The sequence below is a fragment of the Eulemur rufifrons genome, chromosome 6 (assembly GCF_041146395.1).
Source record: "Eulemur rufifrons isolate Redbay chromosome 6, OSU_ERuf_1, whole genome shotgun sequence".
Taxonomy (NCBI): domain Eukaryota; kingdom Metazoa; phylum Chordata; class Mammalia; order Primates; family Lemuridae; genus Eulemur; species Eulemur rufifrons.
In genome coordinates, this window is record NC_090988.1 from 1,715,979 (window position 1) to 1,732,474 (window position 16,496).

At 50.2% G+C, this 16,496-nt stretch overlaps 1 protein-coding gene across 1 annotated transcript; it reads left to right on the forward strand.

Moving 5' to 3' along the window:
- Window positions 1-12,764: 12,764 nt before the first annotated feature.
- KCNJ1 (potassium inwardly rectifying channel subfamily J member 1) lies at window positions 12,765-16,094 on the forward strand. The gene is made up of 2 exons (XM_069468639.1): window positions 12,765-12,800; window positions 14,955-16,094. Exons 1-2 carry the CDS (start codon window positions 12,765-12,767, stop codon window positions 16,092-16,094), a joined length of 1,176 nt encoding a protein of 391 aa, XP_069324740.1.
- Window positions 16,095-16,496: the final 402 nt, after the last annotated feature.

The following is a 16,496-nucleotide window of genomic DNA, read 5'->3' on the forward strand; positions in this document are numbered from 1 at the left end:
AACAAAGTCATTTCCCTCTAGGCTTCATGTGTGCAATGATACTCTTAAAGGTCCCTTTAAAGCAGCCCAGAGCCTGATGTCTTCTCCCTCTCCGAAGTTCTGATAGAACCTTCTTTATGAGCCAGGGAGGACAGGGAGAGGGAGGGAGCAGATGACTTTATAAGACCTGGCAAATCCCCAAGCAGCACCACACGCCTCTCCCTGCATTTTCTCCGCAGCTCACGTAGGCACTGCACGGGTCATCCTTGGGTCTGGTGGACAGCCAGTTGCCTGCGCAAATCCAGGCTTGGATTTTATAATCGCTCCTCAAACGCCGGCTCAGTCTTTGGCTGCCTTCAGTCCCCATGTCTCCATCAGGGCTCCTCAGCCCCGCAAAACAGGGAAGGAGCCTGACGTTTACTGCGGCGTTGCCCGCGCGCGGTCCTCTGCGGGTGTTCTGACCCTGAGTCCTGTCTCAGCCCTGTGACGGAGGCGGCCTCCTCTGCATTTTCACAGAGGGGAACACTCAGGTTCAGAGAAGCAGAGTAACTTGCCCTGTTAACCGGCGGAAGGGGTGGAGTTTGAGCCAGGCCTGAACCACTTTATAGCCTGTCCCTTCACTACCCTCGGGCCCCTGGAGGACCCCGTCTTTGCTTTGCCAGCCCCACTTGCTGGCCTTTTGCAATGATGCCTTCAGTCCTGGTGCTGACCACAGCCCGGGCCTCACGCGCTCCAGGCGCCAGGGAGCAGCATTTTGGTTCGTGCTGGGCCTGCTGTCGGTCTCTTCCCAATTCCCGGAGCTCCTCCTTGTAGCCCCCCTTGTCCCTCTGCCCCACACTCGGGGAGCCCAAACTCAGTGCTGTTGGGAACCTCCCGCCCAGTTATTGCGAGTGCGGGAGAGCAAGGAAGGTGAATGCGGGAACCGCAGCATGGCCAGAGGGTGCTAGGTCGGGAAGAAAGAGGAAAAACCCACACACAGCTCACAGTGAGCTCCAGGGTCTTTACTGCTCCTTCCGTTTCTTATTCGGTTGTTGTTTTCCAGGCTTAATCGATGACATTGGGAAGTTAGTCTGTAAAATCCCCAGGCAGGTGCTCTCCACGCGCCAGTAAGTAGCAGAGCTGGAATTCAAGCCTGACTCTGGGCACGTGTCCCGGCCGGGGACGCTGCGGGAGCCTCCACCCTGCTCCCTGCGGCCGCCACCTTCTCGTGGGACTCGGGGCTCACAGTCCACAGGGCTTTGCTGGAGTTTCTTCCCCTTCTTCCAGTGGGTTCATCATTATTTGTGATACTTAATAAGATCTAGGTCTGGACCAGAAAGGTGTGTCACCAAACAGGTCATTACAGTTTGTATTGATTTAGGTGAGGATTTCTTTAAGGTAGAAAACTGCACACAGAGAGGTGGGGGCCTGGTACATTCTTTCTTGCTCTGATAGCAGCCCTTGTTGGGGCAGCACCAAGCAATCCCCAGCCCTGCCTTTGAGAAAGGGGCCAAGCTCTGGACATGCCGGCGGGTGGTTTTCTATCATCCTCCTGAGAGTCCCTGAATGTGGCCTCCACATGGCCCTCTGCCCAGTTGTCAACCCAGAGAGCAGCAAGGTACCTGAAGCCCAGTCATGTCCCCATCCTTCTCTCACCTTGGGGGTGGGGATGGGGTCAGGGGAGTGAGGGGCAAGGAGGGGTTCTCACGGCCCTGCGGGTTCAGCCTGTCTGCAGGGAGGTGTGCGAGTGTCCGGAGGGGCTGGCTTAAATGGGTACCGGAATGTTAATGCTGCTGACTTCAGGAATACGACAAGGGCTACGGGCAAGGAACAAGATGCTAGAAAACATATTAATAGAAATAAAAGATGTACCGAAGGAAGGAGAAAGAGTGAGAGAATGAAACGGAGCTCCCAGGAGGGCTGGGAGAACAGGCCTCTTGCATGTGTGGTGCCACCAGGGCGCCGCTGGGGAAGGCCTTGTGGGTCCCCTCCAGTCCCCCCTGAGTCCCAGCTGCCAGCATTCTGGCCTGCTGACGGCAGTGAGCCTTGGGCCGGCTGTGCTGGCCAGGGAGCTGCAGACCTGCCTCCAGCACTGGGTGGGGTGAGGGCTGCGCCCTGGGTCCCAACCACCCCAGGTTCCCAGGCCTGGAGCCCGGGGGTGAGCGGCGGGCCCACGGCCCTGCCTCTGCTGTTCGAGGACCACCACCTCCTCCTGTAGCTAGCAGAGTTGCTGTTTAGGAGTGAGGCTGTTTGTACACCAAGCTCTTGTGACAAAGTAATTTCGATGGTGATGCTTCCGGGACCACGGAAGCCACTTGCTAGGGGCGGGAGGTGCCAGGTTCAGCCATGGTCCCAAGAAGGGCCTAAAGGAATGGCAAGTGGTACGAGGATGGAGTGGGGGGAGTGTGTTGAGTCCCTATTAAGTGACAAGTGCTTTATATGTGTATTTTTCTATCCCAGCTCTATTGAGGTATAATTCCCTTGTGATCCACCCACTGGAAGCGCACGATCAGTGCTTTTCCACAGAGCCGCACAACCACCCTGCAATTAATACCAGAACACTTTCATCACCCCCAAAGACCCTGGCGCCACTGGCACTCGCTCCCCATCTGCCTCTTCCTCCAGCCCCTGGCAACCGGCAGCCTGAGTCTCCTGTCTAGATCCGCTACTCGAGACACCCCTGTGAACGGAACCAGGCGTGCCTGCCTCTTCCGCTCACGTCAGTGTTGGAGGTGCAGCCACGCTGTAGCGCGTGTCAGCACCTCCCTCCTTCCTAGAGCTGGATGATCCACTGCACGGAGAGTCCACGTGTGATTTATTGATTCGTCAGTTGGTAGACGTGTGGGGTTTTTTTCCCTTTTTTTTTTTTTGGCTTATTATGAACAATGCTGCCATAAACATGTGTATACAGGTTGTTGTGTGGATGTGTGTACTTTTTATTTAATCCCCATAACAAAGGCATTTACAGTCACCAGTTTACTATGAAAAACTGCCTTTTGAAGAGGGTAAGTAACGTCCGTGAGACTGGAAAGCTTCTCTTGACCGGATTTGATTATGATAGAAGGACAAGCAAGAGGAAATAAAGCGGAATTTAATCTCGCCTTTTCCAGGTCGTGACACACACCACTGAGTAAGAAGAAACGGGGGAAGGAGTGAGAGCAAGTGCGTCAGCAGGCGCGCCGCAGGCTCCACTGGCCTCTCGGGAGGTGGGTCTCGGGAACGGCCTCGCGCGGGCCCTGCCCTGGCAGGGCCCTCAGGTCTGGGGGGATGGCCCCCTCCTGCTCAGCCTCTTGTTTCAGGGGCAGACACGGGAGTTGGTCCCGAGCAGCTCCAGACCATTGCTGGAGTAGCCCGTCAGCCCCGGGAGGACGTGTCCCCGTTCTGAGAGGGCTCCCTGGCTGGGCTCTGCCTGGTGGCAAGGAGGGGAGTATGCTAAGTGCCAGCGACAAGAGCCTCGAAGAGGGGACTCCAGCCTGTGCCCAAGGGCAGCTCTATGGTGTGGAACCAAGGGTCACCGAGGCTGCTGGCTCTGCTCCCTTCTGGCTGCAGGGCTTTCCCAGAAAGCACCTGGGCATGGGAGCGCGGGTGACGACGTGCCGCCCCATTAATGTAGCTCCCGTGGGTTGGCAGAACCAAGCCAAAGCTGGTAATCATTGACCCCCAAAGGCTCCCTGGGGCATAGCAACGGAGTCAACAGGAAAGCTGGCTTTCCAGCTAAGCCTCCACCCTGAAGCCTCGCCCCTCTCATCTCCTTTGTGGAAGGGTGCTGCTGAGCCTGCACACTGGTGTAGACAAGCCCAGGGCTGACAGCCTCACAGACAAGGCCACGGTGGGATCCTTTTATTCAATGCGCGGCGGGAGCTCGAGAGAGCCACGAGAGTTGCAGGTAGCATTCCTGAAGGTGTACATAGCTCCATGGCTTCTGTGTGCAGGTGTTGTCCAAGTCCTCTCTACCCGTCAGCGAGACAGACATGAATCCCCCCATTTCTCAGGTGAGGAGACTGGCACACTGAGAGGTCAGCAGTACCCAGTGTTGGAGCTAGTAAGGGACTGATTTCCGATTCAAACCTGCAAACCCACTTCTTAAATCCTGCCCGGTCGGCCACTTGACAGGGCTGGGACAGGGAAACTTCAAATATGACCTCCAGCGCAGGTGCCTGGTGCCCCGTGCCTTCCGCTGTGCACACCTGCCAGAGCCAGGCTACGCCGGCTCTGCCTGCGGGCACAGCTTCACGGATACCTGTACTCAAGGCCTTAGCTGAATTTTCCTGTTTTATAAATTGTCGAGATTGGGAATTCTATATGTTTCCTTTAAAGCAAAGTGTACTTTCTTGTTGCAGACACTCAAGAAAGTATGTTCAGGCCTCCCGTCCACATGGGATTCATTCCTTTCTGGGCTGGGAGGGTTGAGTTGACGTAATACCAACCCAAACCACAGATAACGGCAAGGGTCACGCTAATACCAGGATCTCTGCACACATAATACACACATCTTTATAAACACGGAAATGCCTGCATTAAACTCCATCGCCATTTGAGGTGGGTGGCCCAATCTGTGAGATTTAAGAAGAGTTCATTAGAGATGTGTCCAGTTTTCAGAACAGCCACCCCCTCAACTCACACACTTTTACAAGATAAACAAGTGGGAGGATGGTCATTTGATTTGCAAAAATTATTCTTCACTTTATAAAACAATCCACCATAGGATTCCTTTGAATATCTAATATCCTAATGCAAAGGGGGCATGACCTACAATACACAATTTCTCTTCACACACTTCTTTTGAGAATATACATTGGTTTCAATATGAGATTATATATCTAGACATGTTTGATGATATTTTCAACATAATGACTTCTTTTTAATAGTAATGAGAATAAAAAGACCGTGAGACTGGAAAAGCCGTTAGTTCATTGTGTAATCTAATTTTCAATCCTAAATTCATTGGAAACTGGAATTTCCCAGTTGGGATCATCTGGAGGGTCTGGACTGAGTGCATGGTAGAGGCCCGAGAACTTCAGTTAAAGCCAAGTCCACCAGAGGCCGAACTGACCCTCCCCGCGCCCCCATGTGGAGGGTCCTGTCTGTTCCTGCTCCCAACTGAGTGAAATTTCACCCAGGTTCTGCAGGGACCTGTCCCATCTCTGCAAACAGCGACCACGTTTGTTGTGTTTTCCTAGGTACCTTTTCTCCCGTGCCTTCATCCCTATCCTGCGTCCTAACAAAGACAACGTGACAAATTCCCAGCCCAGCAGCTGCAAATCCAAAGCCGGCAGCTCCTGTTGGCCGATACAAGGTTCAGTCATACGTGAAGCTTTGAGAATCACTTCCTGCACCTCTTCAGGCAGAGGTGAGTGGCTTGATTTTCACTTTGTCTTCTAAGCCAGCCATTGCATGCCTGGGGCGACAAGAAAGCTGGGTCAGGGTTAGCGTAGGAGGAGCCGCTCGGGCAGGCCCTCTGTGACCCCACCGTCCGCCCCTCGTGGGCTGCTCGGAGAGGCAGTCCCACGACGGGAGACGGCGTCGGGCTGGTGTCGCACTCTCCACTGCCCCTTTTGAAAATCGGGCACTTTGAGTTGTTCGCACCTTCCTGTATCTGTCTGTTTCCTTGGCAACTATTTATTGAGCCTGCTGTCTGCCTGCACGGAGGACACAGCCATGGAGGAGACAGTGGGGTCATGGCCTTCACGCCAGCACAAAAGTGAACGTATAAATGGAAATTACTGTTCATACCACTAATAAAAAGTAAAGAGCACAATTAAATATGGTAAAGAGGAAATCTGATTTAAATGGGGAGGGGAGTAGTCAGGAAACTCTTCTTTCTTTGAAAAACTGATCTTTAAATTGTTTTCTGAGAAATGACATTTAAGTTGAGGCCGAGAAGTCAGCTGGGTGGTGGTGGGGGGCGGGGAGGAGTAGAACGCCAGGTGTTCCCTGCAGAGGAGACAGCGCTTGGGGGAGGCCCAGAGAGGTTAAAGAGGTCAGGTGATCTGCCCACGCTTCCATGGTTGGCAGGAGGTAGGGGTCCTCCAACCTGTGTCTTCTTGCCTTGGTATCCCCGCTTGGCTGCCTGGGTATGACCTTGGCACTGACTCCGAGGCCAGGAGCTTTGCCCTCTGCTAGAGCAGCGAGTGCGCCGGGCCGGCTCAGCTCCCCCGGCAGGTTCCCCTCATCCACCAGGGTGGGGCCAGCACCCCTCTTCCCATATGAACCACGGCCACCACACCGAAATTCCGGCTGTAGGAGATGCAATATGTGCTCCCCCCCACCTCAGAGATCAACAGGTGTCTCCAGATGGAAGATGTCACTGCCATAACGTCAGGCCATTGCCTACAATCTGCTAAGCCGGGGCCATCTGTAGCCGCCTCCAGAGGAAGCACAGTGCCGCGAGGCTCATCTTCAGCTGCTGCCAGAGTTTCCTCTTAATTCTGCGGACACCATGACCACTTCCAGACCTTCCTGGCATGACGAGGCCCCGCTCACGACATCAGGGCTTGCGGCCTTCTCCTCCAACAGCACCCTCGGATCCAGCCTTCCCTGCGCCCCCTCCCTCCCACAGACTCCTCTCCTCCTCTTTGGGGCTTTTGCGCATGTTCTTCCTCGTCCATGGACACCTGGCCCCTCCCTGTCGTTCTAGGCTCACCGTCCAAGAAGGTTTAGACTCTTGCTGACTCTTACCCTCTGGTGTGATTGCTTCCATGAAGCACAGAAATGTGTGGAAAGCCACCATTCCCGGCAGAGTGAGCGGGTGCTGAATAAACGTCTACTTTCTGTCTACGTTGGTTAGCAGCTACTTTGAGTTTGCCTTAGGACTTAAAAGCAAAGATTCTCAAGTCTGACAGATTGGATTCCTCTTATCTTTGCTCTTTTGACTTTCTGCTTTGTGACCTTGGGCAGGTTGCTTAACTTCTCTGAGCTTCAGTTCCCTGCCCGCTAGAGTTACCCTGAGGTTTAAATATGATAGCCTGTGTGAGAGATTTTGCATGTGTGCCTGGGCCAAAGCTGTAGGCCTGGGGGGCCCGGAGCGTCACTACTCCAGAGGGCACGTCTGCACTGTGCTCCGTCGAGCTGAGAAGGCAGCCGCGTGTGTCCGGGCACTGGCCGGGCGCAAAACTGCCATTCCACACTCTGAGGACTTCTCGGTCCCGGGCTTTCTCTTCATTCACCTTCTGCTTTCACCTCCATTTTGACCTTGGTTTACCCTGTTGACTCGGCTCAATCTACTTGCACCCAGCCAACCAATGCTTTGCCTTGGTAAAGTGCAGTGCTCTTTGAAGGTTAGAAGGGAATAATTCTTAGAAAAATCTCTGGAATAGGAGCCAAGCAGCTCCAACTGTGTGGCTGGGAGTGCTCTTGTTCCCTAGGGCTCTGTCACGCCCCTGTCACCATTCCTCACAGCCCCCCAGGGATGTGCTGCTCTCTCAAAATTCTGAACAAGGCAGAGACAAAGTGCCCCCTTTTGGTCCTTTTTTGCATAGCTGAGACAGGCTAGCATCTCCAAAATACCTCAAGAAACAATTATGGAGAACAATAGGAAACAATATTGAAATATTGGGAAAAGGAGTTAAGTTCGAGCTTCCAAAGCGTGGGTGGGTTTCTGACTCCACAGCAAATGCACGCTGCCCCCAAAGCCTGGTCGGACCTGGCGGACACCTGGCCTGGGCGCAGCCTCACTGGCCCCAGGCTGGCCGCGGAGGCCGGGACATCATGCCCCCTCTGAGACCCAGCTGAGGCGCCACGAGGAGGCACAGGCTTTTGTGGTGAGAGCATGATTATCTTAGGGCCTAGGAAACAAGTTAGCTAGATAGAATTTAAAACCTGAACTTGAAAATTTTAACTCCTTTTACTGGCTTTTTGGAATTTCTTTTTAATTTAGTTATTTCCTTAATTCTTCATTTCCTCATTCAAAGGCAAACATATGTAGAAAGTGTACACATGCATGTGTGACTTCTGGAAGCCACAGGATGGAATTGGTTTTCACCAAGTGGCTCGTAAAAAGGCTTTTATTACCTCTTAGTTACACCTCTTATTCTGTGTGCTCTTATGGCCTTTTGTGGCATCAATGCCCTTCAGCCAAAAAGCATGAGGAACACACCCTTATTTGAGCAAGCCGGGCTTCCCGCAGCCGGGGAGAGCAAGCACCAGGAGCAGCCGTGGGGGTCTCACCGCGAGGGCGTTGGAAAGACTTGAATAGGATCTGGGTGTGTTTCAGGCGATGTGGGGAAGGATTAAGGAAGCAATACTTTGCTCTGGATTAGGTGCTGTCAGGAAATCTGGGTAATTCTGTGATTGAATATGTTGATGAACCTTATAATTTAGGAGAGAAGGCTGGAGTGAGACTGAGGCTGTGGCGGGGCAAGAAGCAGCCGTCACTAGAATGGCCGGGATGGCCATGATTTTGTTGGTGATTGCAGAGTGGCCTTGATTTTATTCTGACCCATCATGGTCAGAGTGGTCTTGTCGGATGCTGACGTTCTGTGACATTGTTTGTGCTCAACGGAACAGCAAGACCTAGCTGCAAGCGCCAGGACAGCCCGCAGAAACGCCAAGACCTCGCTAATAGTCCCGGGCCGGCTCCCGGTGCCGGAGCTGCTTTCCTATAGCTCCAATCCTCGCTGCTGTCGATGGTGAAGGAAGGGGCGTCGTGCCTGGGTACCACGCCTCTGTTCAGCCCTGCCAAGGACAATTCTCTCCCTCTGTCCTGTTCCCCTCTCTCCAAGACAAGGCTTCTGTCCTGGTTATAGACAAAGCTTTATAAAGTTTGTTTACGTTTCCCAGGTCTTCTGCTCCACATTGGGAGGATGGGCACAAGCTGTGCTGTCAGAACCTCTGTCACCCTCTCCTGGGAGCCTTGGCCCTAGACTCCCTTGGCTATAGTCTCCAATGCAGCCCGCCTGACTCTGCCTGGTTAAACTGTTGCACTAGTTTAAATCTGTGAACCAATAACAATGGCTACTATTTATTGCATAATTGCTATATTCTAGGAACTTTATATATGCTCTTGCATTTAAATCATATAACAACCTTTGAAAGTACATTATTGCAGCCCTTTTACAGGTGAGGAAACTAAGGCTCAGAAAGTCTAAGCTGTCTGCTCAGGTCACCTAAGTGCTGAGTGGCAGAGCTGGGGTTCAAATCCACATCTGTGCTTACCCAAGCTAGAGCCCCTTCCACTCTGCCTCGCTGCCTCTGGCTGTTACCTGTTCTGGGAACATTCCTGGCCCACGTCTCCTGTCTTTTCCTGATCCCCCATGCTCCTCACCCCAGTGGAGGAAAGATATTCGAGAAATAAGACCAAGTTATTCAGAAAATGCTACTCTGACCAGCTGGCCCCAGAGACGCCCACGCAACACAGTGTGCCTTAGGAGAGCACCAGCATTATCAGACCTTGTGATTCCCCGGTGTTTGCTCCCAAGCTCTCTTCTCTGGAAAGGGCAAGGAACCCCGGAAGGCCTGTGCTGATCTGTCCCTGGACACAAGCACACTCCTGGCTTCACAGCAGAGGGGACTTGGGAGTATGCTCACACCAAGGAAAGGCAGGGTATTCCTGAGGTGCATTCCCAAGCCTAGCCTGGAAGAGTCCTGGGCTCAGGTGCCCTTTTATATGCCCATGAGGCCAGGAAAGGTGGTTTCCACCACCTTTGCCAAGTTCTGTCTAAAAAGAGCCCGTGTGGACCCCACATGAGCTGCCTGGTAGCGCTAAACACCGAGATAACCTCTCTGGCTTTACCAAACCAAAGGGAAACACCACCCTCTGTCCACTAGGGGTTCTGGATTGATGCTGGTAATCCGGGGAGCTGGATGACTTGATGCTTCTCGGGGCCCTGAACCTCTGCAAATCTTGCTAGGTGGCTATCCTCCAGCAGCTTGTGAGGATTTTCATGGACAGAGGAAGCCCTCTGCAGCAGCAGTTAGATGCATTTGATTTAGCTCCTTAGCAAAGGTGTGTTGAAGAGTCTAAGCCTGACACCCAGCCTGTTGGGTCTCCTCTTTGGTGGCTGCCTTAACACTCTGTCCTCAGTCCTTTCAGGGCAGCAAACCTGCTGCCTGACAATTCTTGAATCATTTACCTGTGAACAACTTGAGAGCAGGGACTGTTACCTTGTTTGGTTCCTAACATGGCACCTGGTACATAATAGGTGTTCAATAAATTGAGTGTCCAAATATATTAAGAAGGCAGAGGCTATGCCCCGTAATCCCATTCGAAGCATCGCTACGGAAGGTCCTCAAGAAATGTCTGTTGATTCAGTTGACAGCTGGTCTGAAACAAAACAGTACATTTTCATAGGAACTTGAATTTCTTCCCTACCCAGTTTGCAAAGAACTGGGAAAAGTCACCTGATTTCTGCTCATAGTTCCTCTCTCTTGAAATCTGGACTCTCAGAAATGTCCTGAAGTTAACAAAGGTTGTGTGTAAGCCACGAGAGGGTTAGCTAAAAGGCAGACTGTTGTTCGTCTCTGTGGAGAAGCCGGAAGTCAGAGGCAGTGACGGCACTGCCCTGTCGCCCTCCCTCTTACACAGTGGCTGCTGGGCCACCGGGCACGCCGGGTGGGAACGAGGCGTGTGCCCAGCGCTGTAAGAAGTCCCGATTCGTGATGGCCGTTCTCAGGTTCTGGAGAAACCTGCGAAGTACCTGCGAAAGAACAGCCGCCACCCTTGGGTTCCTCACTGTCGGCACGAGCACAAACTGTGGGGGGAGGGGGGCGTGGCATGCAGACGAAGCGTGCATTTTTCTGGAGAAAAGAAGATCCAGGAGGAAAATGTGTTCCTTTTCGGGAAGTTGAAGGGCTGCTAAGCGGAAGAGCCTTCGGACTTGTCTAGAATTACGACGAGTTGTCTCTGAAGTACAGCTAGATGACGTTGTTTATAGCAGTTTCTCCTTCAGGTCTACAACAGAAATATCTCCAGGGGCACCGGGCGCTGAGCGATTTGTCCCTTGCTGCCTTCCCAGCCCAGTCTCGCTGCGGCTCTCTGCACTCAGTTACGGTTTGCCTGGCACTTCTTTCGGCTCCCCCTGCTTGCTTTCTTCTGTTGCCCCTCCTGGGTCACGCACACGGGTACATGCAGTGTGGTCGCCACTGCGCACAGGAGCGCCTCTTCCAAAGTGTCTCTATTGGAGCGAGAGCCACCGGCTACCGAGCAACAGAAGTGACAGCAGACTTATTGCTTTCCTATACACACTGATTAATTTATTGTCATTCGACAGCTATTTATAGAGCTCCTACTATGTGTGACTCATTCTCAGGCCTTGGCCCCCCAAAATAGGTGCTCCCCTGGCATACATCACTGCACTTGACCGTTTATTGCCTTGTTTGTACTCCCCCCTCAGCTGGGACCCGCACGATGACAAGGGCTGGTCTATTTGGCCAGTGATCGCTTCTCTAATGTTTGGCACAGTGGCTGGCACATGTAATGGTGTCAACACATCATTACTGAATAATGATAAATTAATAAGTTAATTTGTACATAAATGCAATGAGTTTTCTGCCAGTTGAAGTGTGTTTGCAGAGGGTGGATCCCCACTAATAGGGATCTTGTTAAAAAGTTGTTCCTTTTGGCACCATACAGACCACAGCTCACGCTGTGATGGCAGATGCCTTAGCTCACTGCCCCGTTAGACTGTGAGCCCCTTGAGAACAGGAGGGTTCTATTTGCCTTTGAAATCCCACAGCATAAGCAGAAAATCAATGCCTGAGAAGTGTACAAAAAGTCTATTTTCCGAGAATGGGGTTTTTACAGAACAAGAATGCTGCTGGAGCACGGAAGAAAAAGGGACGGTAATGCAATGCCCTGGCTTTGCCAGGCCACTGAGAATACTTGGTAAACATTAGCTAACGTGCAGCCCTTTGCTTGCTAGTAAGATTCACTGATTTCAGCAGAAAGGAACCTAAAATCTGAGCGTGTTATATAACCCAGACATCGGGGACAGTCTCTAATCACCTAATAGTTCATAAAATACATATTGCCTTTGTTTGTGGTTAGTTCAAATGCCATTGTCTAAGCAAAGTAGGATCTGTGCAATAATAGGTCTGCTGTGTGAATGATGGGTTTGGTTAGTGGATGAATTTATCTTGTGTCCTTGCATTCTCTAAGAATAATTCTTCTCACTCTGAACAAATAAATCAACAGCACTGGCTAACCCAGTACATGTAAAAAAGCACCTTTGGTAAATGCTAGCTTTTCCAGAATAAATCCAACAATAAAGGCTTCTTTTAAATCTCAGTTTCTTACATAACAGTGACTGTTGTATAGAGAGATTAACATGGTATCTTGTTTCTTCCTGGTGTGGTGTTACTTTCATCTTGCAAATATGTACTTGTCCATGTCTGTGTATTCACCGGTGCCTTTGTGAACACTTGGGAAACTCAGCGTCTCAGTGTGTCTCAGAGAGTAGGCCAGGAGGTGGATGAGAACTCACTGTTTCTGGCCAGAAGGTATTGGGCACGACTTTTAGGAGAACTGGAAGAGAGCACCGGAGCGTGGCGAAGGAGGGGAGGGCAATGCCCACACCCCGTCCACACCTGCTGCCTGGGGACCTTAGCTGGGGGTTTGTCATGTCTTAGCATGACGGTATTCAAGCCATGTGAGGATGGAAAAAAAATACCCGGCTTGGGGCTTGGTCTGAGAACAACCAATTGCCTTGATTTAAACCACACGACTCCACCGTCAAATTCAGTGTTTTCGAGCTAATCCAAATTAGCATCAGTCCACTGACTGATGACTGAAATAAATGAGGCTGAGTCTAAAAGAAATCAACCTGCACACAGCGGCCAACTCCCAACACACTTCCTTGCTTTTTCCAGCCATGGGTGCCTCAGGCCAGAGCGCGTCCAGGATGCTGGTGAGTGCAGACTGGGAAAGGCGTCACGAGCCGCTTGCTGCTGCTTCCCCTCTGTTAGGCCGGCGGATAGCGTTTTATCATCAATGTGGTCACGGAACCCAAACGTATCCACGAGCTAAATCAGGGGTACTTTCCACTCTGCAGAATTATTCTTTACCTTCAAAAGGGACAGGAATTCAAGGGAGGCTACAGGAGAAGGGTAGTGGGGAAAAATAACTTGCAAGTTGTATGTTAGGAACTGTCTCTGGAATTATAGTATATGTCAAAGAGAATGTGGATTCAGCTAATGAATGGTTTTAGAACTTCTTATTTAAGGTGATATTCACTTCGGAAGAGCTCTGTGAGCAGTACGAGCTTCCATGCACCCGAGAGAGCGTCAGTCCCGTGGGTGTAGGCCAGGGTGAAGGGTGTGTGTGCGATGAAAGGGGAGCAAAGTGGAGGGAGGAAAATCACTTCCTCTCAGTGTGCCTCGAGTGGGACCATCCCCTTGTCCTCCTTGGGGACTTGAGGTCAATGAGGGATGGGTGGGTTGAGGGCAGGGCCCCTGAGTGTGTGCACTGCTGTTTGTTCTCTTGGTAGCACTTTCTTTTTCTGTGTCTGCAGAGCCTGTCCTCAACACTTCAACCCTCCACAGCTGTGGTTCTCTCTTTACCACTTCCACTTGGTGTTGGCTTCGCTTCTTTTCACCTAGGTTAAGGCCATGAACAAGATGCTGTAGAAGATCGCTTTTGTTTAAAGTTGATCACCAAGCTGGTTTCGCTTCCTAGTTTTTATGAATAAACATATTGTTGAAGGGGGATTTTGAAATCTATTTTAAAAACATATTTGCATTTAATGAAAAATACCATGAAGACATTGCTAACCGTGGAGGGCACGCCTTGATTTTCTTGGGCATAGGGGAGGCGGTGGTCTGGTGTTTGTGACACTGGGTGTCACCATTGTTGACTGTTTAGGGGAAAGTCCCTTTTCTATTTTGCTGTAAAATGGAAGTCACAATAGTGTCATCTATAAGGAACCATTGAGAAGATAGGATTTTAAAGAGCTTAAATCATTCACCCAATTATTCCACTGATGTTGAATGAATAAATGGTAAGTGCCCACAGACTGTGCTAGCAGCTGGGACACAGGAGTGAATCAAATACGGCTCTAGCTTTACAGAGAATTGCTTAAGTCCGTGCTCCCAGGCCTTCAGCTTTGAGCAGGGAAGGAAGTGTGGGATGTTGATGGAGACCCTCATACCCCAGTATTCCTTTTGGGAATCTTGGCAAACCATAGAGAGAGAGAGTAGGAACTTCTAGATCCACTGAGAAAGCTTCTGAGATCATCCGGTGGGATCTGAGCTCTGTCCAAATAGTTTTCAGCACTAAAAAAAATAAATAAATTTGACCAATGCTTGTCTTAAAATATTTTAGGGAAATTTAACTCCAGAATATAAGATCTGGTAACTGAGACACAGTGTGGTAGAAGTTCCCCTAGACTGGGGGCAGGAGCCTTATGGTCCAGTTGTCATCCTGCCACTGGTTAGGTACAGGACTTTGGACAAGTCATTTAAACTTTCTGAGTCTCAGTTCCCTCATTTGGTGAATAAGAGCATTGAATCTGATTAGGATTTCTCCAGCTGTGTGAGTACCAATAGCAGCAGACAAGATGATTTAGGTAGTATATGAATGGCTGGTTTTCAGTTATTTATTTTTATGTATCTCAAAAAACATAGTGTTTCAAGCTTGTGACTTCACAGAAATTATTGCTTAGCATAAGGCTAAATTTCTTAAAGAAAAAAGGGAAGGCAATTTAAAGAACAATATCAAATAAAAGTACAGGTCATAATTTGTTATCATGAACATTTTTAAGGTTGTATGTGATTGATGGAGGTCAGGAAACCCCTGAATATATGATCTCTTAGTTTTCTTCCATTTCTGTCTCTCTGTAATGATTTTGCCTTTCTATATTTGAGTAACGTGGTCCTCCATGGAAAGTTCCCACTGGAAATAGTATTGTGGTGTCCAGAACAAACTTGTCAGCCTGCCCAAATGCTCAGTAAGCCAGATAGTTTTGAATGATCTTTTTACATGTAGTTAGGTCTTTATGTGAGTCACCTAACTCATTACTGCTATAATCATAATCTTTTTTTGTTTTTCTTTGATGTGTTTTCAGATCAGGGTTTTGACGGAAAAGATGTTCAAACATCTTCGGAAATGGTTTGTCACTCGATTTTGGGGACATTCTCGGCAAAGACCGAGGCTCGTCTCCAAAGACGGAAGGTGCAACATAGAGTTTGGCAATGTGGAGGCACAGTCAAGATTTATATTCTTTGTGGACATCTGGACGACTGTGCTTGACCTCAAATGGAGGTACAAAATGACCATCTTCATCACAGCTTTCTTGGGGAGTTGGTTTCTCTTCGGTCTCCTGTGGTACGTGGTGGCCTACATTCACAAAGACCTCCCCGAGTTCCATCCTTCTGCCAATCACACTCCCTGCGTGGAGAACATTAACGGCTTGACCTCAGCTTTCCTGTTTTCTCTGGAAACTCAGGTGACCATCGGATATGGATTCAGGTGTGTGACAGAACAGTGTGCCACCGCCATCTTTCTGCTTATCTCCCAGTCTATCCTTGGCGTCATGATCAATTCTTTCATGTGTGGCGCCATCTTAGCCAAGATCTCCAGGCCCAAAAAACGTGCCAAGACCATTACGTTCAGCAAGAACGCGGTGATCAGCAAGCGAGGGGGGAAGCTTTGTCTCCTAATCCGAGTGGCTAATCTAAGGAAGAGCCTTCTTATTGGCAGTCACATATACGGGAAGCTTCTGAAGACCACAGTCACTCCTGAAGGGGAGACCATTATTTTGGATCAGATCAATGTCAACTTTGTGGTTGATGCTGGCAATGAAAATTTGTTCTTCATCTCTCCACTGACAATTTACCATGTCATTGATCACCACAGCCCCTTCTTCCACATGGCAGCAGAAAACCTTCTCCAGCAGGACTTTGAATTAGTGGTGTTTTTAGACGGCACAGTGGAAGCAACCAGCGCTACCTGCCAGGTCCGGACATCCTATGTCCCAGAGGAGGTGCTCTGGGGCTACCGCTTTGCTCCCATAGTGTCCAAGACCAAGGAAGGGAAATACCGAGTGGATTTCCACAACTTCAGCAAGACAGTGGAGGTGGAGACCCCCCACTGTGCCATGTGCCTTTATAATGAGAAAGATGCCAGAGCCCGGATGAAGAGAGGCTACGACAACCCCAGCTTCATCTTGTCAGAAATCAATGAAACAGATGACACCAAAATGTAACAGTGGCTTTTCAGCCCAAGTAAAGCAAAGTCTGTAAGGCACCTCGTGACTAGAGGCATTATGAAGCAATGGACAATCTGGAGATATGTAAGCAGAGTGAGAACTCCCAAAGTCTACCAGCACCAAGACCCCCGAGCCCCATCACCGTGATCCCACAGGACACAGTGCTCCACAGGGCTGCTGTATGGGGACACGCAACACATCCATAGAATGGAAGCCAAAGCAGCTCTCTTGGAGTCTCAAATCCGACTATTTGAGATCACTAAATGTTGATAGGAACAGACTAAACCACCAATAGTCTCCTGGACAAGCCAAACAAGATATTTTTAAAAGTCTCCTTAAAGAAGTTAGGAACCTTACATAGGATCAAGGAATAATGACATTATCATTTTGAATCTACTG